At 36.1% G+C, this 26565-nt stretch overlaps 1 protein-coding gene across 1 annotated transcript in view; it reads left to right on the top strand.

Moving 5' to 3' along the window:
- Nucleotides 1-26565, top strand: part of SAC9 (sacI homology domain-containing protein / WW domain-containing protein) — a 246422-nt gene that overhangs the window by 86461 nt on the left and 133396 nt on the right. The window contains exon 5 of the mRNA XM_089813780.1: nt 17075-18300. Within this exon, the coding sequence (XP_089669906.1) occupies nt 17075-18300 (1226 nt within the window). The remainder of the gene's footprint in view (nt 1-17074; nt 18301-26565) is intronic.

Below are 26565 nucleotides of genomic sequence, written 5' to 3'. Positions count from 1 at the left end.
CAAAGAATTTGACAACAATTGCTAATGTTCAAGAGGATGATAAGCAGGCTTGTATTTCTTTCTCTGAAGTATCTAGTTCAGCTTCTGCTATGCAATTACCTCGCAGTCAATCTTTCTCTGCTGCTAGTTCTATGAAAAGCAAAGCTCCTCTAACATCTATGCAATCTATGCCTCCATTAAGACCACCTCCAGCTCCCTCTGAAGCTAGTTTACAACCTTCTGTAAATACTAGTTCCTCTTCAGTTTCTAATCCTTTAGCTGCTCCTTGTACACATCCGTAGTTCATGGAATTAGAAGATTACAGTATGCAATGTATAAATTTTTCCTTCATACGCCCTCGTTATGTGCGCATGCTTATGTCTGGTCAACAGACATCCTTTGATGAAGCTAAATTGCAAGAACCAGTCATTCCAACCTTTCATGACTTTCTCCTAAAGTCAGCCAATGACAAGTTTAGTATTCCTTGCTGGCCTCAACATGTAATAGCCTCAAGACAACCTGATGCCCCTACACAGATTAAAATGCTCAATTATGCGAACCTGTGTATCCGTAAACCCTTGCTTGTACAACAAAATATGATGCGGAAGCTAGTCCAAATGGAACTCGCGATCCAGCAAGCTACTGCCAACACTAATACCAATTTCCATACTGTCATTGCTTCTCTTCAAGCCCTTGAAAGTCGCTTGAACCAGCAATTTGCTTCCCAAATGCAATCGGATATTGCCACCCTTAAGTCTTCTTATCAGAGTTTTCGCCATCAATCTGAACCGTGGTGGGTCGATAGTACCAATCGTTTGTCTTCGCTCTCTACTATTATGCATAATATTTCTGGCCAAGCACAAACATTGTCCACGACAACCCAAACTATAGCTAGAACTGTGTCTACTATAGAATAGACAACAACGCAAGTTCGCTCTCAACAACTTGCTGATACCCAAGCTATCCATCAAACCCTTAGCAATGTGCCACAAACATTAGAGCAAGCTATTTCTAACAAATTACCTCAAAATAGCCGAGCCTCTGCTCGCTCTGCTAGTAACTTTCCCAGCTCTCAAGCAGATCTCCAGCGTATGCGTGCTTTAAACACAGGAAAAGCTCTTGTGCTACATGTACCTAAACCAAAGCCTCAGGAATTTGATCCAACAGCAGGTAATTGGAAAAGTGTCAATATGGTGTCTCAAGATCCTTCACCATATGATCAGCTATATGCTTTTAGTGAAAATGTTGCTCCATTTATCAATCTTGACACTTATGATCCTGTGAAGAATAAAGCTACTTTGGATGCACTTCGCACATGGATGGATAATGCAAAATATGCAGCTAATATGACCCAAGATCAGGCTATTAGAAAAGGTTTGAATGCCTTCACTGGTATTGCTCGTGCTGCATGGGATAGTCTTCCAGTAGACTATAAAGATGATTTAATCAATGCAGGTGTTACTATTGTCAGCAGTGCCTTATAGAGAATGTTTTTTGGGCAACATGATAATGAACAGCGTGCTGCATTGAAAAAGTTCAAAGAAAGTAGGATTTGTGATATGAGTCAATTAGATCAATATTGCAGTGACCAGTATACAAATTTTTATCACTCAGGACAAACCAATAACTATGTCTGGATGTATAATACATTTCTAGATGGTTTTCCTCTGCAATTACAATCCTACTATAGAGAAAAGATTTTGATGAGTATAATGAACACACTTGATATGTCTATCAATGATGTAACTTTTCCTCAGCTGTGTCAATTCATCAAAGAAATAAATAGCGATCTCTGCACTGAAAAGCAAAATCGAAAGAAGAAAAATGAAGTATTACCTTACCTCAAAACTGGTCTTTGCCATTGTGCTTCTACTTCTTATGGCTGTCATAAATCAAAGAAAAAACATAAGTCTTTTCAGTCTCGCCAATATGATCCAGCCAAGAGTAAATCATTTTCTCGCTTAAATATAAATAAGCATAAGAAATTTATTTTGCACAAAAAAGATAAAGTGAGAAAGAAAAATTTTCAGCCAGTTTGTAAAGGTAATCACTATGCTAACAAATGTCCCGATAGACAAAAGAAAGGAAAGCGTGTTCGTGCTTTGAAGTCCGCCAATCTTCACAATGAAGCTGTCACAATTGTGTCTGATGAACAGATTCTGAAGACATCTGTATTGAAGATTGTTCCAGTTCGGACAGTGAAGATGAGCTCTTACAAGTTCGACAGCTCAGAATATCTGAACCTCAAGCTCATGAAATTGAAGAACCTGAACAGTTCTTTTCTCCTGATTCCTCTTCCAACAGTGAGTCAGAAATTTCATTTTATTGTAATATGTTTCGACATGATCGCAATCTGCAAGATAGAAGTAAATCTCTATCTATGATAAATCCAAATTTATTAAAGCTAACACCAGAACAAGAATTGGAAAAGATTCAAGTTCGTGTGAATCAATTGCAAAAGCGCAAAGAGGAGTTTCTCACTCCTTATCAATTTGCTAAAATCAAAAGTGAATTAGCATCTCTTGAAGAACAACGTCATAAGATTTTAGTGCAAGAGGAAGAAACTTTCTCTCTTGTAGATGAAGATGCTCCTGGTGTTCCTGAAGATGTTTTACCACAGCATGGTTATGCCCATAACCCAGAAGCAGAAAAAGCTTTTGCCAAAGCTTCCAGAAAAGAATGGCTTTCTCAGCGCCTTGCTTTTTTATATCAAGCTAAAGATGATGTGCTCAAAGAAATCAATCAAGTGCAACGAGAATTACGAGAATATGAAGGTGCTTCCAGTTCTCTTAGTGCGTTTGATAAGTTGCTGATTGAAGCTGAACAAGTTCATGAAGAATCTACTGATCAATCTGTTGAGCCACCTGATGATCAAAATGTTCAACCATCAGATCCAGAATGCAAACAAGTTTTTGGATATTTAAAAGGTATGCATAAGCCTTGTCCTACTTTCCTATTAACAGTAAAGCTTCCTGGTTTTAAGCCATATACTTTATGTGCATTACTAGATTCTGGTGCAGATTGTAATCTAGCCCACAAAGAAGCCTTTGCTCCTGAGTTACATTTTCAACATTTTGTTAAACCTATTCCTCCTCAGTCTCGTGTCTGGTTAGCCACTCAGTCTCTTTCCACCCGGGGGGATTTAGCCGCAATTCAAGCCGATTTTGCTTCCACCATCTTAACCAAAGATTTGACCAAATATAACCGCAATATGGAATGCACTCTGCCTTTACGCAAAGATGATCAAGGTCAACCTATGGTTCCCAAATGTAAAGCCAATTACTTTATCTTGTCCAAAGATGAACAGGGCTTGTGTGAAAAGAATATTGCAGAATTGCTGCAAAAACAGATTATTAGACCCAGCAATAGCCCCTTCTCATGTCATGTCATGTATGTCTGCAAAAAGGATGAGAATGGTCAGATCATTGCTGAAAAAAGACTTGTCGTCAACTATAAACCTTTAAATGTTTGCCTGGAACAGAATCGACATCCCTTGCCTAGTAAAGATTATATTTGGCAACGAATTCAAGGCTGTAATATTTTCAGTAAGTTTGATGTAACAAAAGGTTTCTGGGAAGTCTCTGTGAAAGAAGAAGATAGGTACAAAACAGCTTTCTCAGTACCTCAAGGACTCTTTGAATGGAATGTCTTACCCTTTGGTATAAAGACTGCTCCCTCCGTTTTTCAGAGTAATATGGATCATTGTTCAGAGGGAGAAATTTTAAGATGCAATCCTTTGTGGATGATATCCTCTCTATGAGGAGAAGTTCTAAGTGAAATTCTTTGTAATATGCTCTCCTCTATGAGAGAAGTCTGAGGTGAAAACCCTTGTTACACCCTCTAGTAGTAGCTATGGTGGGTCCACCCTCTGACTTGGTTCATGGTGGATATCATGTGAGTTACTACATGATGCTGTTGTGATTATTGCATGAAAGGTGACGATCTTTCATTGATGTATATATTTAGAGGGGAACTATTGAAAGGTGATGATCTTATCAATAGTTGGACTTGTTATCATAACATATTAAATTAAGTTGCTGTCCTGGAGTGCCAGAAGTTATGATAACGAATGTTTCATACAGAAGGTAACTATTGTAAGGTGACGATCTTATCAATGGTTTACCCTATCTCCTAGATATGCTACATTAACCTGTAGCACCAAAATGTGTTTGATGTCTAGGAGCAAGTGCTATTATGGTTCTTTGGGCAAGATTTTGTCGGACACCTTGATAACCAACTCATCATGGTTCTTTGGGCCGGATTTTGTCGAACACCATGAAAATCAATTTATTATGGTTCTTCAGGCTGGATCTTGCTAGACACCATGACATAAATCTATCATAGACCACACTTAAGGTGGTATTTAATCTTGTATTATATGTGCTTCAATTCCCTCCTTGCTAAAAAGGGAGTGTTGAGAAATATAGCCTCATTGTGAATCAAAACAAATTCCATATTTAATATATGTTCATATATATGTGTGTTGGTGGATTTATGTTGATATCCTTAAATATGCCGTTCTAAGAATATCATACTGAAATGATATCTCTTTATATACTCAAGAGCATAATGTGTTCTATATCAGTCCTTCCAAACTAAGAGGGAGTGTTAAGTTTGTAGTTCGGTCAGATTGATATGATCACGAGATTCATTATTGATGATAAATCATCTTTAGATAAATATTCTTATATATATATATATATATATATTATAGATATGATTATTTATATTATTAATATACTATTTCATAATGATTAACTATAGAGACATGTTTGTTCATGAGACATGCCTCCTCTCATATTTATTAGTCCTCAAATCTGCATTTGGAAATCATTAATAACAATGATGATGATTCTTCTTTATAGCCCATGAGCCCATGACATTTGTAAAACATTTCAACCGAGATTGCTTACCAAGTTCGATTTTGGTGAACTTGGAATTTGAACGGTTAATTTCTTCAACCGGTTTGTCCACCAATGATTCAACAACCTCCATAAAATTAGTTTTATCAGAATCAACTATGATCCTTGAAACAATCTTATCTTTCAAAGATTTAGACATGGTTTTCTCAATAGTAAGATTATTTGGGGGCAACACAACCTTCCTTCTCTTCATAGTAATCTTGCCTAACCAAGTAGGCAAACTAAAACCCTTATCCGTTGATTCAGGAGCAGTAACAACAATTGACATTGATCTTGATTGTATTTCTATACTAAATGTACATTCTTCAATTTGTATTGTTGTACCAAGTGGTATTTATTGAGAAGTCTCTATCATGAATGCTTCAAAACTGGTTATTGAAGTATCAAGTTGAGAAACTTGACCTTCTATAAATGTTGAAAAATCCTCAAACATATTCCCCAAGTTCTCATGTTGTTCAGCTGTGAGAATAAGAGGTCCTGCTGAGGAGATACGAAGCGTCAATGTATTCATCTCTGAAGCAGTGATAGTAGATGTGAAAATAGTGGAGAATGAATCTACGTCATAGTCCACGACATCAAGAAAAGGTGTCTATTGAAAGCTTCAAAACTGTCATGAATGCTTCAAAATTTGTAATTGAAGTATTGAGTTGGGAAACTTGACCTTCTATAAATGTTAGAAAATCCTCAAACATATTCCCCAAGTTTTCACATTGTTCAGTTGTGAGAATAGGAGGTCCTACTGAGGAGATATGAAGCGTCAATGTATTCACCTGTGAAGTAGGGATGGTAGATGTGAAAACAATGGAGAATGAATCTACTTCATAGTCCACAACATAAAGAAAAGGTGTCACAGTGTTTGTCGAGAAGTCTCTGTCATGAATGCTTCAAAACTGGTTATTGAAGTATCAAGTTGGGAAACTTGACCTTTAAATGTCAGAAAATCCTCAAACATACTCCCCAAGTTCTCACATTGTTTAATTGTGAGAATAGGAGGTCCTGCTGAGTAGATACGAAGCGTAAATGTATTCATCTCTAAAGCAGGGATGGTAGATGTGAAAACAGTGGAGAATGAGTCTATGTCATAGTCCACGACATCAAGAAAAGGTGTCTATTGAATGGATGGACCTTGCTGATTTATTGGTTGCGGAGGAGATATGATCATAACCTCTCCCTTCTCTTCATTAGATGCAGTTTCTTCTTCAGCTTCCCCCTCATCAGATTCTTGAGCCTGCACAGGCGCTTGTGTGGGTTCTTGAGATGACTTAGACCCCTTTCCACCTTTTAAGTTGAACTTGAGAGATTGTGTTGCAACTGAAAAAGATGCACCATCTTTGTTTGAGATTTCTAGCTGAGATTTCCTTCGTAGCGGTCCAAAACTTCCACAGTCTAACCCAAGTTTGGGATTCACTCTCTTGAGACCTTTGATTTTCAACCATTTGTTGGTATTCACCAAGATATATTGAAACCTATCGAAAATGGATATACCTTCTTTTTACTGCCACTGTATAGGAAAAAGACATTGTTTATCAAATCCAACACGATGATATTTTGGATCAAGAATATCACCATCATCCTCTATCTAAAGATTAGATGGAATCTCAAGCATGTTAAGATCAATGATTTGTTATAGAGTGAGCATGTAGTAATCCATTCTCATAGTATCTAGTTCTATGCGCAGGTCAATCCACACGTCCTCCATGTGATGGACACGAATGAATACCCTCTTAATCATTGAATGCATCCCTCTATAATCAAAATCAAACCTAGCCTTGAACCCTTATAATGTGATAAGTTGAAGTTTGCCTCCATATTCTTTGCCTTTTAAACTGATTGATCATATACTGACCAATTACCAAGGGTTCGGTTGTAGTGATACCAAAACCTGGCCTATGCTAAGAATTCCGATAAGACTGTACTTCTATGAGTTGTCTGGTCTATTCCATCAATATGATCTTATCTGTAACATATCTTGGTAGAGTATATGTTTCTCCTTTGAAATAACCAACCCTTAAATAAGTGAAAGTTGGAAACTGTAGAAAGATAGCACCAAACTGATTAACTCTTTTCCAAGCTTCATCTGACACTCACTTGATAACCAAATTTTTATCAAACAAACATCGAAAATATCCAAAGAAGGCATCTTTGACTCTCCTGAAATGATATTTGCTGTGTGATAAGGTGATTTGATTATAGTAGTCCCAGATAAGAACTTGTAATCGATCCCCTTCGGTCGAAAGTCTTGAGAAAGATCCCATGGATGCAGCTATGTAGACTAGGTAGGAATTCATATAGAATGGTGCTGAGGTTTCTACATCAAGCAACTACTCACAAATAACAGTGCTAATAAGTTCTCCCTAGAAAATAGGTTCTTCATTATCAAAGATTTGGAAAATGAATTTATGCATCTAAGGCTCAAAGTCACTGGAATCTTTGAGGCCGCATGTCTTGTTGAGAAAAGTTATCAAGTCCTTGCATTTTGTGTTGAAATTTGACCGATGAATGGTTTTAGGCCATCTTGAAAACTTGCTTCTTTTGAATTTTAACCAATATGCACTTACATACTTTTGATAATCCGTTCTCTTTTCATTCCACAACTCTAAAGACATATCTTTAGACAAATCTACACACTATACATTTTGAGGAACTCTAAAGATTTGTTCAATAACCTCAAGATCAAGGCTAATGATGATCTTTCCATTTGCATTCTTTATTGTCTTGTTTTTTGGACTGAAATTTCGTGCACAACCCAAAACGAATTTTGGTTCCAAGCCAGTCATAGGAAAAGTAGATACCAAATGAATATTACTTTTATTAATGGGCCTTATTTCATATGTTGAAGGAGATTCAACCTTTTGCAAGAAATTGGCCATGTCAACATGCCCAATCTTTGTATTAGAAACATTATCAAGCGGTGACAAAACTTGAGATGCGGTTGCATGAGCTAACTTTTTGTCAAATTGGTACTTCGTCTTTCCTTTGGACTTTGTAGATGAGGGCATTTGTCGTGTTGCAACATGAAGATCCCAAAATATGAACACATCATTAGAAGGTATTGATTCCATAAAAGTGTTGATTTCTGACCAGCAACAAAGGTTTGGACTATGGATAGAATACTTCAAAGATTTAGTGTGATGATCTTGAAAAGAGATAGCACACATATGCAAGGTTGAAATACAACTTGGGAGGATGGAAACATGTGTAAAGGATGAGTCCTTATGTAAAGGTTTGAGGAGTGAATGTTGGACACATGGGAATGTGTGCAAGTGGTGATTTTGACTTTAAAAGAGTGACCTTTAGTCAAAAATGGGTTCTCAAGATGTCATTACACGTAAATGTGACAAGCGATTTGGAACAAAGGATGAGATTGCATGTAAATGTAGATAGAGGGTGAGATTACATGTAATTGCATGTAGAGAATGAGATGCAATGTGTCATGACATGGAAAGTGGAATTACATGTAATTGCTCTTGAAGCGTAATTGCATCTGAAAAGAATGGATGCAATGTGCCTTGGCATCTAATGGCAAATATGGAATGAAATGATGCACTTGCACGAAAAGTGAAAAATGGAGTGAAGCGAAATGTGCTCAAGTTCTTTCCGAAAGAAGTTGCAATTTCTTCCAAAAGAAGAAAAACAAGAAAACAAGCAAACAAACAATGAAAAAAAACACAAAAGAAGCACATAGCTTTTGTTTTAGACTCAAACATGCCACGAGGCAAGCTACTTTAAAATGAATTTGGAATTTGGGAAAAATCCAAAAGTATGTAAATGAGAATTTTCATTATTAAAAATGCACTATTCATGGCATCTCTATGGGTAAGTGTGCAACATCAAGCTAAAACATGCAATAGAATAAGAAGATAGGCACAAATTAATGAACAAGATAGAAAATGTCCACTTGAAGATTAATGAGCCAAAAATGAAGGAGAAAGAAGCTCCAAGTTTGAAAGATTCTCAAAACAAACTTTGACTTCTTCAACCCTGCAATGATGAATTTGAAATGAGCAATGAAGAATATGGATGCCAAAAACATACTAAAAAACCATAAAAAAAACAAATCATTTTTGCCCCAAAATGTGTTCTTGGACGTTTTTAAGAAAAAATGTGTTCTTGGAATAGATGGAGACAAGTTTTTGTCATTTGAGGGCAAAAATGTGATCTTAACATGCAACAACATGGATCAAAGGTCCAAACGATTCTACTTGGGTTCAAAACATGATAAAAAATTACCTCAAATGGATGTTTTAAAGTAAAAACGTGGCTTCAAATCTTCATAAAATGCAACGATTCTTCATTGATTTGGATGCCAAATGCATGGGAATGCATTCAAATGCAAAAATGATCCTAGGTAGAAGATTTCCTTGATTTGGAATGGATGGATTTGGAGATCAGCCAAAAACGTGTTCTTGGAGAGAAAATGCATGAAGTTTTCCTTTCAATCTTCAAAATCGGGTTCCTTGAGGGCATATGCATGTTTTAAAGGCAAATTACACCCTCAAGTAGAGATTGCATGTTTTAAAAACATGTAATGGAGTCTTCTCATGCAAATCGCACTCTGGGGAGTGCATTACACATTTTAAAAACATGTTATAAAATGGCCTTCAGTCCAAAATCTCACTCTCTAGGGGTCATTGCATATTTTAAAACACTTTGAATATGTAAGTCTCACTCTTGGAGAGTCTTTGCACATTTTAAAACACATGTAATAACATGTTTTTATGTGTTAAAAAATGCCTTTTAGGCAATTGTACATTTTTATGTAAATGAGTTTATAGACATGCTATGCACAAATTAAGTGATGAATTAAACACGTGTTAATTTTATTTTTGAAGAAATATTGCTTAAATGGGTCAGAAATAATATTTACACTATATATATAAATATATAATGTGCAAATATCTTTCAAAAAGTAATATTTACTAAGATGTTTTTGATTAAAATACAAAAATCAGATCAAACTATATCGTTAATATAGTCACTTACGTGAAAAATTAACAACTCAACTCAACTCAAAAATATAACATAAAGTGCACTATAATCACGTAAGTGATAAATTTAAGTGATAAAGTAACTCAAAAACATAACATAAAGTGAATTTATGTCATAATTTTCAAAAAGTGAATGTCAATTTAAAAATATAACATGATATTTTAAATCGTGCAGTTGCACCACCTTTTTGACGCTAAAATGATTAGATCTTTTGACTGCCAACTTCAATTAAGCCCGAAGATAGATCAAATTGAATGGAAAACCGAAAAATGATTTGAGCAACGCCAAAAGACCAAAAACTAACAAATACACACTCAAAAACAAAGAAAAGGACAATGAAGGCTTCAAAAATCAAGCATAGGCTCAACAAATAGAAAACTAAAAAGACTTGACAAAAACCTTCAGTAAAAGAGTTCATTCTGCAAATTGGACTTGATTGCTTAATTAGTTTTATCCAATTAAATAACAAACTAACTTAGAGGAAACGCGAAACTAAGTTGAAAAAGTTTCGTACTATTACCTGCATTTTGTGGTGACAAAATGCAGGACAACAATTGTATCCCTTGAAAGATGGTACTTAGAACAAGCATTTGAATAAGAATCCTAAGACAGTTTGATCAACACTTAGCTTGAAAAAATAAGAAAATTAGTCTCGCATTGAAATCTGATTTTCGGAGGACAAATTGGACAAGTCTGAAGATTGGCTATGGATTTAGTCCTATTAACTTGTAAACTTACCATTCATCATGTCCATGGTTCTAGGTGTGAACATTCAAATTAAATTCACGACTTCATTAAGCACCAAGATCACATTTTATCACCCATGTCATGTCTGAAGACATGCCTGCAAGTGCACTTGTTGAGTGAATTTGAGCTGTAAATTTAGTGATAGGTGCCAAAGGACCCCATAAGGTCTCAGCAATATCAAACTCATAATTGGTGAAGTCTTGAAATTATGGGGAATTTAATAAAAATCATCCCTACTGTAGGCTGTCTGGAGACCTAGGTCTGCAGCTCAAGGTCTTCAGACTTCAAAATGGCTCGAAATGAGCCTCAAGATGCCATCATAAAGTCTGCAACAAGTTCAAATCTAATGGTCATCACAAAACAGACCCATAGTTAGGTGAAGAAATATCAATTTTCAGTAGTCATCTGCAGACTTTCGTATCTAGTAGCCTTACCTTAATGCCTTCTGACTGAAAATGGTTGGAAATGACAGTTTTTGGTGTGGGGATTGATCTGCAAACAAGTTTGGAATGCTTTGGGGACTTTGTGATTTTGTATGAATTTTCTGAAAATCGCCTCTGTTTGAGAATATTCAGAATTGAGGCCTGCGACATACGTCTATTTAGTCCCTTTATGACTGCAAAACGGTGATGATGATGATGGGAAAGGTCTGCACAAACTTTTGGATCAGATTGCAAACAAAGACAAACCCATATTTATATGAAAAAATGCAATTTTTAGAACTAGTCCTTAAACTTTTCTTCATGACAGCCTTACCAAAGACTTTCACTGCCCAATGATGGTTGGAAATGATGAGCAAGGGGAGGAGAAGACAATTCTGATTTATAGCAGAATTTGTAGAAACTTTACATGGTATCAGAGCTCTGGTAGTCGAACCTAGGCTCGAGAAATTGACAATCAGACTTTATATATCTAGCAACATCCTTCTATCTTCAATGGCAAGCACAATCAGAACCTGAGGACAAGTTTGATAAGAAAGAACACTTCGTTGCTTGGAAATTCATAATTATGATGATTCTTGAAGACAATGATGTGAAACAGTTTGTTGATTCAACATCCAAGCAACCTGATGTTGAACCTAATAAAACTTTTTGGAGTAAAGGAAACAGGAAAGCCATGCAGATCATATTAGATGGAGTGAAAAATGAAATAGTACCTATGCTAATGAAACATCAAACAACATTTCATATGATGAATGCACTATTAAATGCATATGAGGTGAACAATGCGACTAGAACCTTTGCACTAAAAAGGCAACTAAATCATATACAAATTAAGAAGGGAGAATCTATGAACTCTTACTTTCTAAGGGTGGCTAATCTAAGAGACGGACTTGCAAGCATAGGGACCATAATTGAAGACAAGGAACTAACACTTATGGCTATAGATGCGTTATTAGATTCATGGGAAACATTCTCACAAGGAGTAAGTGCTAGAGATAATCTTCCAGATAATAGACTTAAAGGAGATTGCTTGCAAGAAGAATCTAGAAAACTTAAGAAAAGAGGAAGATTGAAAATTGAAGATGAAGAACTTTATGTTCTCAATACAAATTCCTATAAAGGTAAGAAGAAGCACTTCAAAAAGAAGGGTAATCAAAGAAATGACAAACCTAAGAAAGATCTATCCAAAATAAAATTCTTCAAATGTGAAAAATTTGGACACTATAGATCTAATTGCCTTGAGAATACAAAGCAATAAATAAACTGTACAAACATTACTCGGAAAGAAGATAACTATGATCTTGAGAATCTTGTATTGTATTCTGCACTATCAAATGAAGTATCAAGCAAAGCATGGGTAATTGATAGTGGATCATCTCGACACATTACATGATACAAAGAAGCACTGGACTCTATATCTGAAGAAGTTGATAGCAAAGTTACCATCAGTGATAATTCGTCTCATTCAGTCAAAGGAATTGGGAATCGCACCTTGAAACTGAAGTTGGGTAGTTCTCTACATCTCAAAGGAGTACTCTATGTACTAGGAACAAAAGGGAATCTAATCTCTGTTACAACACTTGAAGATGATGGACATAATGTCGTATTCATGGACGGTAAGTAATGACCTAGTCTAAGAACTCTTCATTTAAGAAATCAAAGTTGATTGGTTAAAGAAAGGGATACTTGTATGAAATAAATACAAAACCTTGTCAACCTATTTAAGCCTTAATTCATGAAGTTGCTGGTATAAACGAAATATGGCACAAAGGGTTAGGACATCTAAATTTCAAAACCTTATTGACTATGGAGAAGATGGTAATTGGTTTATCTAAGTTGAATAAAGATCATTCAAGCATATGCAAAGGATGTGCTCTGGGTAAGAACACCAAAAGTCCATTTCATGATAGCACTAGAAAAACTAACAATGTTTTGGAATTAATCCACTTAGATTTATGTGGACCTATGTCTGTTCCTTCTTTTGGAGGATTCTGGTACTATATACTTTTTATAGATGACTTTTCTAGGAAAATTTGGATTTACTTCTTAAAATGTAAAGAATCAGAAGAAATCTTTAAGAGATTTAAAGAATTCAAAATCTCAATTGAAAACTTATCAGGATACAAAATTAAAACTCTAAGGACTGATAATGGAGGGGAATATACTTCAGATTTGTTTAAAGAGTTTTGTAAAGATGTAGGAATTAAGAGGGAGTATATTGTTCCTTATAACCCACAACAAAATGGGGTAGCAAAAAGGAAGAATAGAGCAATTATAGAAGCAACAAGAGTTATGATAATTGATCAAAATTTAGAATATTATCTTTGGGTAGAAGCCTCTTGTACTGTTGTCTATATTCAAAATAAAAGTCCTCACTCCTACCTTAGAGATAAAACTCCTGAAGAAGTCTTTACTAAGGTTAAACCTAATATAAGTCATCTTAGGATTTTTTTTGGGTGCCTAGTATATATACATGTTCCAAAAGAAAAGAGTACTAAGTTAGAACCCTTAAGGAGGAAAGGTATTTTTGTTGGGTCTAGTGAAACATCTAAAGCATATAGTATTTTCATACCTGGTTAGAAAAACATTAAACTTAGTAGAGATGTAATATTTGAAGAAGATTTAGCATTCAAAAGAGCCCTAAGTTCTGGAGATCCCTCTCCCTTACCTAGTTCTGAAGAAAATACTAAATCTGAGTTTCAGAGGCAGAACATTGAAGAAATTGAAGATGAAATTCAAAATCTTAATCTTGAGGAAACTCAAAAGCCAAAGAAAAGACCACTTTGGGCCATTAAGACAGTAGAGGAAGCACAAGACTTCGTTGCACTGTCTAAAACCTTCAGAGAAAGCAAAAGACCCAAAAGATTTTTTAGTTATGCAACATACATGAGTGATTTATCTAAATCAGAATCAACCAATGTTTTAGATGCTATTAAACATACAATTTGGAAGGACGCTATGACGAAAGAATACCAATCCATTATTAAGAATGATGTTTGGGAAATTGTTCCAAGACCTGAAGGAAAATCCATTGTTTCTTTTAAGTAGATATTAAAATCAAGCATGCTGCTAACGATAGCATTGAAAAATATAAAGCCAAATTAGTAGCTAGGGGATTCTCTCAGAAAAAGGGAATTGATTATGAAGAAACCTATGCTCTTGTTGCCAGATACACCTTTGTAAGAGCAGTCCTAGCTATTGTAGCATTGAAGGGATGGAAAGTACATGAGATGTATGTAAAAACAACATTTTTAAATGGAAAAATTATAGAAGAGTTATATTTGGAGCAACCTGAAGGATTTGAAACTCACAACCCTGAAGTTTTTGTTTGCAGGCTCAAGAAAGCTCTGTATGGGCTTAAATAGGCTTCAAGAGCTTGGTATGAAAGAATTGATAAGTATCTCACTAGTTTATGATTCTCAACGAATGAAGCTGATCCAAATCTCTATTATTAAAGGGATAAAGATGATATGATAATATTGATACTATATGTTGATGATTTACTAATAACAGGTGATGATCATCTTATAGATCAATGCAAGAAAGCTCTAATTAGAGAGTTTGAAATGAAAGATTTAGGACTCCTTCATTACTTCCTAGTACTGGAAGTATGGCAGAATTCTGATAGCATCATACTTAATCAAGGAAAGTATACATTAGACATTTTGAAGAGATTTGGAATGTGGAACTGCAGGCCTATGTCTTCTCCAATGGAGACTAATCTACATAAACTTAAAGAAGTAGTTTCAAAATCACCTTCCATAGATTCTACTCTTTACAAACAAATGATTGGGTCTCTTATGTACTTGGTAAATACAAGACTTGATATTTGCTTTTTGTGAATCCAATTTTCCTGACAGGTACAAGCGTATTGAAATTCCTTACCATTATGTAAGAGGTATGGTAGATAGGAATACTGTAAAATTAGATTACATTTGCACCGCAGATTAGACAGCAGATATTTTTACCAAACCTCTCTGTCGAGTGAAGATAGATCGCTTCAGAAAAAGACTTGGTATGGTTGAATTGTAATACATCTGTATTCTTTAATTATTAATAATTTTGAATTAAAATTATTATTGTTAGGCTATTGATTGTTATGGGCTTCACCATTTGTATTCATTATTTAAGAGGTGACAATCTCTGGGATAATAAGCACTTGTATAAAAGACATTATGAGAGATGAGGATCTCGTAGATAATGTGCTGAATAGTAGAGAACTACTGTTAGATCTAGATGAGTTCAAGATCATGTTGTGATGTAGACATTTCTATGTCTATGAGTCACAACTTGGATAAAGGAAGAATTCAATCATTTTCCAAATTTTATCCTGTATTCTGGTAGATCTTAACTCAAGATCATGTTGTGATATAGGACTGCTAGTACCTATGAGTCACAACTTGGATAAAAGAAGAATTCAATCATTCTGCAGATTTTATCCTGTATCTTGCATTCCATGCAATACTGTTATTGCAAGTATAAGTGTTAAGTCATATCACAGGTATAGTAATATGACATAGTATCATGTGTTCAATGATACCACATGCTTAGAAGATTTAGATAGATATAGATTATCAATGTATTCTTATTCATCTTAATTGATAATGCTAGATATGTTATTTCTCAGTATGAATATCAAGTTAAGCGGGAGTGTTGATTCTGTAACTTCGATCTCATACTGATCTGAGTTTTTCAGATTGTACTGACCATGTAATGCATGTATATCCTCATTTGGATTCACCTTTGTAATATGTCTTAGATTGCTAACCTTATCGGCAACCTTCCAAGGAGCATTTATTAATGTTTCTTTGCATGATTGTTGTTGGTGTATTTTCTAACAAATTATGTTAACTAGGAGACGCTGATCTTGGAGTATAATAACTAATTTATATATAAGGGCCGACTTAGTGAGAGACATGTCCTTCCTAAGGACATGCCTCTTGGGTGCATTATAAATATAAGGTTAGAATGAGGTTAGAGAACACAAAATACAAAATAAAGTCTGCTTCTCTACATTTCTTCCATATAAGAATTATTGCAGAGTAAGGGCATTTCCAGAATTGAGCTTATACCATTGAAGACACTTCATATAAGTCTTACATAGAAGATTATCTTCAGCAAGCAACAAAGAAGGTATTATTTCAGTCTGATTTATAGCAGAATTTGCAGAAACTTTACAAAATTTAAATACATTTAGGATTTTACGTTCAACCCGTTATAACATGATCCTGACAGATTTCAATTTCAACGTTCCCACTTTAAAATCAGAACTTGGCCATTTTATTTTTTGTGTTACCACCTAGTCTTTTGAAATTCTTAACTGTCAAATTTACTGCCAAAACCTAACCGATCTAGCAATTACGGACAAAAAGAGGGGTTCCTCATTTGCAATGGGGCGATGCTGTGAAAACCTTACAACAATTAGCATGCTAGATATTTTCCATTTGAATTGCTAGGATTGAAGCCCTGAGTTTGCTTCCTTTTTCTTGAACTAAATCCTCAAATCAAAATTTGTTTGAGATTTCTGGCTTATGTAGAATAGGGGAATATTTGGATGTTGTGGCACTTGTTTGGATTGTCTGGGTGGTGTGCTTACTAGAGTTGCCTGTTGCAAATTGCAGGACACTGTATGTTTCATATGGCTGTACATAGAAGGATTGTAGAAATTCAATTGGTAAAAATAACTTTTGCAAACCACATGACACTACCTCCTATTGTTGCACATTGAAGGATGGTAAAAATCAAAATGGGAGAAGTAACAAGAACTTTGAGTGTAACTTGTTAGGAAGTTCTGGGAGATGTTTGGACATTCTAGTGCTTGTTTATAGAGTTGGATTTCGATTTTCTCTGCCATAACAACCTTTTATGTGTTTATTTATAGAATGTAGGATTTCTATTTCTAGCAATAAATTGCCTTGTGCTCTCATACCTAGATTGAGTTTATTTTTTAATTTTTTACATTGAATGCTATTGAAATTTTGCATACTCTGGCAGGAAATGAAGTGGAGTGTGAGCAACTTGTTTGGGTGCTCCAGATACCTGCTAGCAGATCCATTCCTTTCAGTGTGTATCTTTGGCGGCGTGGGACGGTGCCCATTTGGTGGGGAGCAGAATTAAAGCTGACTGCTGCTGAGGCAGAAATTTATATATCATCCCAAGATCCTTACAGAGGAGCTGCTCAGTACTATAATAGGTTGAGCAGGAGGTACAGAAGTAGAAAGGAGACCGGAACTACTGAAAAAAATATTAAGACTTCTAAAGTTCCAATTGTATGTGTTAATTTACTCAGAAACAGTGAAGGTAAAGCAGAAACAGTATTACTTGAGCATTTCCAAAAATCAATAAAGGACCTCATGTCAAGGGGAAAGCTTTCTGATGCAGCAATTCATCTAATCAACTATGATTGGCATGGAATTGTAAAACTTAAAGGAGAGGCCAGGACAGTTGAAGGACTCTGGTCTGTGTTAAGGGCGCCAACCATTGGTATAGGATTTGTTTTGGGAGAGTACATCCCTTCATTGGAAAAAATTAGGAACCAAGATGGGTTAATTATACACAATAAGTGCAGAGGAGGAAGTGGAGCATTCAGTTTATACACTTTTCAAAAAGGAATTCTAAGATTTAATTGTGCGGATTCATTGGATAGGACAAATGCAGCTAGTTACTTTGTAGCTGTCCAAGTTTTAGCTGAGCAATGCCAGCGAATTGGGCATTCAATTGACATAGTTTTTGGCTTGAGTTCATTCCTGGACACAGACAATTCAAATGGCTATTCTGGACCTTTACCGCCAGGCTGGGAACAACGTTCTGATGCGGTAACAGGAAAGCCATTTTACATTGATCACAACACACGGACAACAACATGGACTCATCCATGTCCTGATAAGCCATGGAAACGGTTTGGTATGACTGTGGAACAAATCAAAAGAACAACAACGCTAGCTCCCATTTTGGCATTGGCTGATCTCTTCCAATTAGCTGGTGATATTCATGCGACACTATATACAGGTTCCAAAGCAATGCACAGTCATGTCATTCACATATTCAATGACGAGACTGCAAAATACAAACAGTTTTCTGCAGCTCAAAATATGAAGATTACTTTGCAAAGAAGATATCAGAATGTGATAGTTGATAGCACTCGGCAAAAGCAGTTGGAAATGCTGTTGGGCATACGGCGTTGCAAATATCTTCCCTCAGTTCCTGATAAGACAATACAGGTTTAAATCAACTCACCAGATTATAACATCATTTTATGCCTCAACCATGCAATTCAGTACATATGACTTTGAATATGCCTTGGCGTATATTCCAATGATGGAATTAATTTTTCCTGGACTTAGTTTTATAGATTGCCACAGTTTAAGTCCCTAGTTTCTAATTTTATCTTGAGAACGCTAGCACACTAATATTATGTGACTTATTCTCCCCAACCATGCAATTCAGTACATATGATTTTGAATATGCCTTGGTGTACATTCCAATGATGGAATTAATTTTTCCTGGACTTAGTTTTATAGATTGCCACAGTTTAATTCCCTAGTTTCTAAGTTTATCTTGAGAACGCTAGCACACTAATATTATATGTGACTTATTCTCTCTATCCATTTTGAAATGTTAACCCCTGAATTTTTTTGAAATGTTTACCCCTGCTGTTTTTGAAATGTGTTTGTAAGGTATGGAACCAATGAAAGTTGTTTTCTGTTTGATGCTTTCAGACTTAGTTCATAATATGGAACATACACAAGCTTGATATTTTTGCAACAAAATTAAAAAGCAAGGATCTGATAACAATTACTCTTCAGTCAATCGACATTAAACTCTTTTCATGAATTGCAGATCTGATTTAAAACATATTACAGACTTGTTATAATCTCCATATAATGAATAGGAATGCTCAGAAATGATTCCAGTGCCAAAGCTAGACTCCAATCAGACAAGGGTCATTCAAGGAAAGTTTTCACAAGTCTCCAACAAAGCTCCAAACCGCTTCAGCCTGGAAAGGACAATCAGAAAAGATAGCCATCACCAAAGGCTAATTTCCAGACCTTTTAAATTGCATTGTCGACCTTCTTTGAAAATTAAGTTCCTAGGGCAAGTGTATGGCTCTTCTGGTAAGGGCGACTAGGCTAGAGAATAACAAATAACCACTCAAAATGCTTTTTCCAGCAAAAAGGAATCCTTTAAAGCATTACATAGAAGGAGATCTGATCACCACTGAGTTATGAGCATAATTATGATATACTCTGAAAATGCAGTCCAACACTTTGTAGAAGCTTCCAAACTCAACAAAACTCAAACCACACACAGAAAAAGCACATACCACAGCAAAAACTAGTTACCCATATTAGAAAACTGGATAAATCTCATCTTCGTCAAATCCATAATCACAAACAAAGCCAAAATCCCTGTAAAATTCAAACCAAGAATACTGTAACATACCATTTTCCTAAGCCTAATAAAGTACCATATTCTAAAGTAAATCTAGATTTTATAACAAAATGACAAAGAGGTAGCTAAATTTTTTCTTCATTTGAAAAGGAAAAGTTATCAACTGGTTACATTTTACAAGAATAATTTAATAAAAACAGAATGTAACAACGAACTATTCTAGTTCACATGAAAGGGAAACTTCTATGACTTCCATAACTAACTTCTACTCTCTATTTTCTTCAAGATATCATAACCAAATCTATACCAATCATAATTCTATATTAAGATAATGAAATGTACAAAGAATAAGTACCATATATGAAGCAAAAGACAGTAACTGTGTTGAGCAAGCCTTGACATTTGGTGAAGAGAAGCATTGGCATGTGCTTAACCTCCCAACCATGGACCTTAACTATCCCCACATAATCTCAATCGAGAAAGACCCCCCTACTTTGGGGTTAGGCTTGGGACACCATGGGCCTGCTCTCTGAGCATTCCAGTGTTAGAGTGTAAGCTAAGCAACAGACAAGGTAGTGGACATCCTTCGTCAGCCTCCCCTTTGTCAGTTAGCACTTTGGCAGTGGACATCCTCCATCAGTTACCCATATTAGAAAACTGGATAAATCTCATCTTCTTCAAATCTATAATCACAAACAAAGCCAAAATCCCTGTAAAATTCAAACCAAGAATATTGTAACATACCATTTTCCTAAGCCTAATAAAGTACCATATTCTAAAGTAAATCTAGATTTTATAACAAAATGATAAAGAGGTAGCTACATTTGTTCTTCATTTGAAAAGGAAAAATTATCAACTAGTTACATTTTACAAGAATAATTAAATAAAAACAGAATGTAACAACGAACTATTCTAGTTCACATGAAAGGGAAACTTCTATGACTTCCATAACTAACTTTTACTCTTTATTTTCTTCAAGATATAAAAACCATATCTATACCAATCATAATTCTAAATTAAGATAATGAAATGTACAAAGAAAAAGTACCATATATGAAGCAAAAGATGGTAACTGTGTTGAGCAAGCCTCAACATTTGGTGAAGAGAAGCATTGGCATGGGCTTAACCTCCCAACCATGGACCTTAACTATCCCCACATAATCTCAATTGAGAAAGACCCTCCTACTCTGGGGTTGGGCTTGGGACACCATGGTCCTGCTACCCAAGCATTTTGGTGTTAGAGTGTAAGCTAAGCAGCAGACAAGGCAGTGGACATCCTCCATCAGCCTCCCCTCTGTCAGTTAGCACTCTAACATTGCTATGACAAGCATGCCACTAACCTACATTGGCCAAGGATTTTGGTGGGCTACTATTGTGTCCAATCACCCACCGCTCGACTTGACAACAAGAATTATAATTTGGACAACTATGAGCTGACTCAGTATATATAGTTCTATCATTTAATTGCTTTTTTTTTTTCTGACATCCGCTTGTTCTTGCAGGGATGCTTCTCCTCCCCACCCATTAATGCTTGATCCTTCTGGTCTTGGGTGTACCCTAGGAGATCCCAAAATCATGTACAATGAAAGTATCAAATTTAGCAATTCAGTATTCTTATAATCCAAGATGATCTTATCTCAGAGGTATATTGGTCAATACCTTTGTGTAAGTCAGATCGATTTATCATGCAATGCAGTATATCGGTGCTTGCTTATAAGATATTCATACACAAGATGTGCCAAGAGAAAAAATGATCACAGAAACACTCATAGTGATTACAAATCATTTTATGATATTTGCAGGGTTTGTATTATTGGCAACACCCTATAATCATGGCATCAAAATGAGGTTCGAAATTTCATAAGAGTTCCTTAGGCAAAATTCTATAGCCTTTTAATACGACCATTGTTGCTTCAATCATTATCAAAGATGAACAATGTCAATACGGAAAACTAAACTACACCATTATTCGCAACATTCAAATTAATAATGAACAAAAAATATATGGCGATTTAACATGAGCAATGGTTGCATAACTTGTAGATGGTTGATGCACTGCCTAGTGCAGCTCGAGAGCAATGAATTACAACATGATGAAGTGCAAGCTTGAAATCGTTGGGAATAGAGGTGATAGGATCGCAGCCTTTGTTATTCGTACTATGATGCAGGGATTCACAGTGAGCTTTCCATTGAAGTTGCAATTCGGCTTGAGGCCGTGTGAGAGAATTCTTGAAAAATACAAGCTCAGAAACAATGTGAGAAGAAAGAACGCTCCCGTGGTAGCAGAGAGTAATAAATAAATCACCCACACGCATTCTTAGTTACAAGAAAGAGTGGCGGTGCATGGCTAACCATCAGTCAAGTAACTCCACCAATTTAAATTTAAAAGAAAATATAAGCCAATATGAAGGTGGCAATCTCTCAACAATATGGAGCCAATATTAAATATATGCAAAAAGGTTATCTTTCCTCCTGATCTTTTATTCTGATATATTGGCATCATGCTATTTATGTCACCTCTAGTTGTACGTATATATATATGTGCATAAATTGAATCATGTAATTCCTTGTATCAATATATTGATTTATACACACAAACACACACATGTAGGTGCAAGTATAGATGTTAAGATAGCATAGTGTCAATATATAGAATTAGATTCCCATGACTACTCAGTGGTATACTCTTGCTTGCCTAGTCGTAAAAGCCTTAACCAAGATGGTTAGAATCAATACTTGATAACCAGCCGATGGACTTTTGGTGCCTCAATCCTTTTATCCCATTTAGTAATGCTTTCCCCTCTTTTGTTTTCTCCTGCATTCAAAAGAATATTCCCACGATAATAAAATATTCCTCAATTTGAAATCAAGATAACTATAATCAAAAGTATTTCATAATTTTCACAGCTAACCACCATTACCACTAACAATATTTTTATAACTTCTTGTATAAACCATAAATATTCATTTTCAGTTAAATTGTAATGAAATACTAACAAGTCATCTTCACATGAATCAAAACAATCAACCATAATTTCCATTTCAGATGATCATAACATTCAACTGTTTTAACTATCCAATTGTCATTCACATGAAATATATAATGGCTATATAATTATTTTAAATGGGCCAAAAATTGGGATGTAACAAATACTGATCAGCTAGGGTGGATCTTTCATCCCTGAAACCAGCTAACAAGAAGAGGGTTTTCGTCCTCACATAGAAAAATAAGTGTTTGATCTCATTCCAACATCATAACATTAAATTGGTAATTCATCTAGGCACAAATGAATCCTCGAACTCAAATAGATAATGATAGGGAAGAGTTAGGGAAGTTCTTATTTCAATTTGAATTAGGTTCCTTCTCATTTCACTTAGGAAATGTCATGAAGTTCATCTTAAGAAGCTTGAACCTCTTTTAGAGCTCTTAGTAACATTTAAAAAAAAACTTATTTGTTTCTAAGTCTTTATGCCCACATAAAGGGGCATAAATTAATCTTTCAAAAATTGTACAACTCCATCAAACCTTGATGTCCACTTGTGAAGTCTAAACTCACCTTTTATAAGCAACTTAAAGTCATCTCATGCTTGGGCATTGAGATAGGGGAACACTTCATGAACTGATCACCCTCACTTATAAAAGTTATAAATTGACGTTATAAAAGAACTTAAGTGACACATCAATTATCAACCTGAAAACTTTAGAACCCAGCAAAGCACTGAAGTAGTAAGGATTGAACTTTGAACTAATAAGTGATAGGACCACTCATCAAATCCATGTGTTAGCTCACGAGGGGCGCGATGATGAGCTAACATACCCATACTCCTGAGAAATGCTAAATTTGGGACATCACATTTTGTATGTTGATGGTTCAAGTTTTCGGTAGTTTGTTCCTTGATTTTGGCTTGCCTCTTAACTCATTATTGGCTCTTCAAATCTCTCAAAATTCAAATTGGCAATGCCAATTTTGAAATGAATGGAATTTCACTTGCATTCAATGAGTAGAATTATATGGATGGCTTGTGATAACATTACTAATCATCTATCTTGTGCCAAACATGTTGGAGAATCATTAATGCATCAAAATTTCAATACTTGGTACTATGAGATATGCCATGATATGACTAAAGAAACAGGTGATTTCACATATTACAGTGGATGAGATGCCTTGATTCCTTGGAATATATATGTGTTCCAAAGTTTGTACAAGAACCCAAGCATCTAGAGATAAAGAAAGTTCAAAGGACCAAGAAGTCACATTAAGCTTTGATCTCAGAAAGGAAACCTCATTTGTGCTTTTAAAAGAACAAAATTTTCCAATGTGATTGTGCTTGGAAAGCAAAGAAATCATGGCAAGATGGATTTACTAATACTCAGATTGACTTCCAAGAAACTTGCAAAATTCTGGCCACAAGGAGACAATCTAATCATCAACCAAAGCACTTGTTTATTTGTAGAAGAAATTTAGCAACCAACATTTAGGATGGTGTTTTATACTTATGGAAGGACATATCTTATGTAATGACCCTTACTATAAAGGCCACTGAAACCCTCAAACTGGCAGTCTGAAAATAATGCACAACTGTGTCTTCAAACCCTGTTAATCAATCCACAAATGCTAGGGCACAACTGAAACCCTTATTCCAACCAAAGTAAACCCTTATAACTGAATCTCAATGAAGTCCAAATGAGATGGCTGAATTACCAACTCCTCAAATGCAACAATTTAGGTGATATTTCACACCCTCAAAGTCGCCAATCCAAGGGAGTGATTCGTTCCCAAAGATCAAATAATAATTTGCAGACCCAAGAGACTACAAATTTGCTCCACAATGGAAGAAGTAGAAGAAATCTCAAATCCAAGCATGTCCAAAATGAGAGGCCCAGCCCTCTATTTATTCACTTTTCTAAGAAGTTGCTAGAACTTCTAGAAACATCCTTTATAAAATCTCATTATAATGCACTTTTTCTAGAACTTCTAGAAACATCCTTTATAAAATCTCATTATAATGCACTTTTTATAATAAAGTAATTTTATAAAATAAAAAGTGCAACTCAACTTAAAATTATAACATGTAGGCCCCAATAACACATAATAATAAAATATAACCTCTTAACACTTCTTCAAGAGCAAGATATGACCATCTGATCCGCAGAATTGACTCTCTCTCCACACCATTTGCCTACGAGAGTCTGGAATAGGCAAAATCCATGATCAATGTCATGTCGAACTAAAGAGGGGACATTACAGTCCGCCCCTCCTGAAATTGCTTGGCCTCAAGCAATCTCAACACCGGGTGCTGCAAAATAGCTTCCCCCTCCCAAGTAGCATCCTCAACAGGTAGATCTTTCCACTTAACCAAGTATTCTCTGATCACTCTTCTGCGAAGCTGCTTTTCTCTGCTCTCCAGGATGGATTCTGGCACTAAAATCAATTTTCCCTCATCGTCTAAAGGAGGTAATACTGCGGAAGGCACCACATTCTGACCCAACGCCTTCTTGAGGCGGGACACATGAAACACATTGTGCACCCTGCTGTCTGCCGGAAGCTCCAACTCATAAGCCACCTCACCAATTCGCCTGATAACCCTGAATGGTCCGTAATAGCGTGGCTTGAGTTTCTCTGCACCACTCTTCTTAAGAGTAGATTGCCTGTATGGCTGCAACATGAGGTAAACAATATCATCCACCTCAAAACTACGCTCAGTCCTCTTCTGGTCTGCATATTGCTTCTGCTGGTTCTGAGCTCTCGCAATATTATCTTTGAGAGTAGCAACTATATCCTTACTCTCCTGTAATAATTCTCCTGCACTGGATACCCGGCTGTCGCCCAACAACAAATCCAAGAAACTAGGTGCTTCATAACCGTAAAGTGCCATGAAGGGTGTCATCTGTATAGTGATGTGATATGTAGTATTGTAACAATACTCGCAGAGATATATCCATCTGACCCAAGCTCGCTGCTGAGCTGCCACATAATTCCTTAAATACCCTTCCACCCATTTGTTCACAATCTCCGTCTGACCATCGGTTTGTGGGTGATAGCTAGTGCTGGGTGTAAGCTCCGTGCCACATAACCGGAATACCTCCTGCCAAAAATGACTCATGAAACGGCTATCCCTGTCACTCACAATGTTCCGAGGCAATCCGTGTAATCTGAAAACCTCTCGAAAGAAAACCTCTGCCACCTGAGCTGCTGAGTGGGTAGTGGTGATAGGAAAGAAATGAGCATATTTTGTTAATCTATCTACCACCACATAAATACAATCCCGTCCTTGTACCTTGGGCAAACCTGTGATAAAGTCCATGGAGATGCACTCCCACTTCCTGTCAAGGATCGGAAGTGGCTGTAGGAACCCTGCCGGATAGGTGTGTTCTTGTTTGTTTTGCTGGCAAACAAGACACTCTCGAACGTACTGCAAAACATCAGCTTTCAACCCCTTCCAAGTGAACCGCTCTCGAACTGACCTGTAAGTCTTGAAGTACTCGGGATGGCCTGCTGTCGGTGAGTCGTGAAATGCTCTCAAAATCAGTTGCTTAACCTTCGATCCTGGGACTAGGTAAATCCTGTTCTTGTAAATGATTAAATCATCTACAAGTGTGTATCTGGTATCAATCACTGTTCCCTCCACTATATTGGAGGCCCATGTATCCCTGGCATACTCTGCTATAATCAAGTGTCGCCAATCCTCTGATATCTAAACCATAAGAGTGAGGTGTGGCCTTCGAGAAAGAGCATCTGCAACAGCATTCTGAGTTCCCTTGACATATGAGATGTCAAAATCATATGCCTGCAACTTACTTACCCACCTTTGCTGGTGATCATTTAGGTCCCGCTGTCCCAAGAAATGCCTCAAACTGTTATGATCAGTTTTAATACAAAGCTTGCTACCCACAAGATATTTTCTGAATTTGGCCAAAGCATGCATGATGGCCAACATCTCCTTATCATATATACTGAATGAACGCTCGGGGCCTCTGAGCTTCCTGCTCTCATAAGCTATGGGGTGCTTATTCTGCATAAGTACAGCACCTACTCCCTCTCCAGATGCATCACATTGAAGCTCAAATGGCTTCGTGAAATCAGGTAATG

Source organism: Cupressus sempervirens, chromosome 2 (genome assembly GCF_028749045.1).
Source record: "Cupressus sempervirens isolate cs-2001-9-10 chromosome 2, ASM2874904v1, whole genome shotgun sequence".
NCBI classification, from domain to species: domain Eukaryota; kingdom Viridiplantae; phylum Streptophyta; class Pinopsida; order Cupressales; family Cupressaceae; genus Cupressus; species Cupressus sempervirens.
The sequence above is the reverse complement of the archived record's forward strand: the minus strand, read 5'-3'. Positions and strand labels throughout refer to the sequence as shown.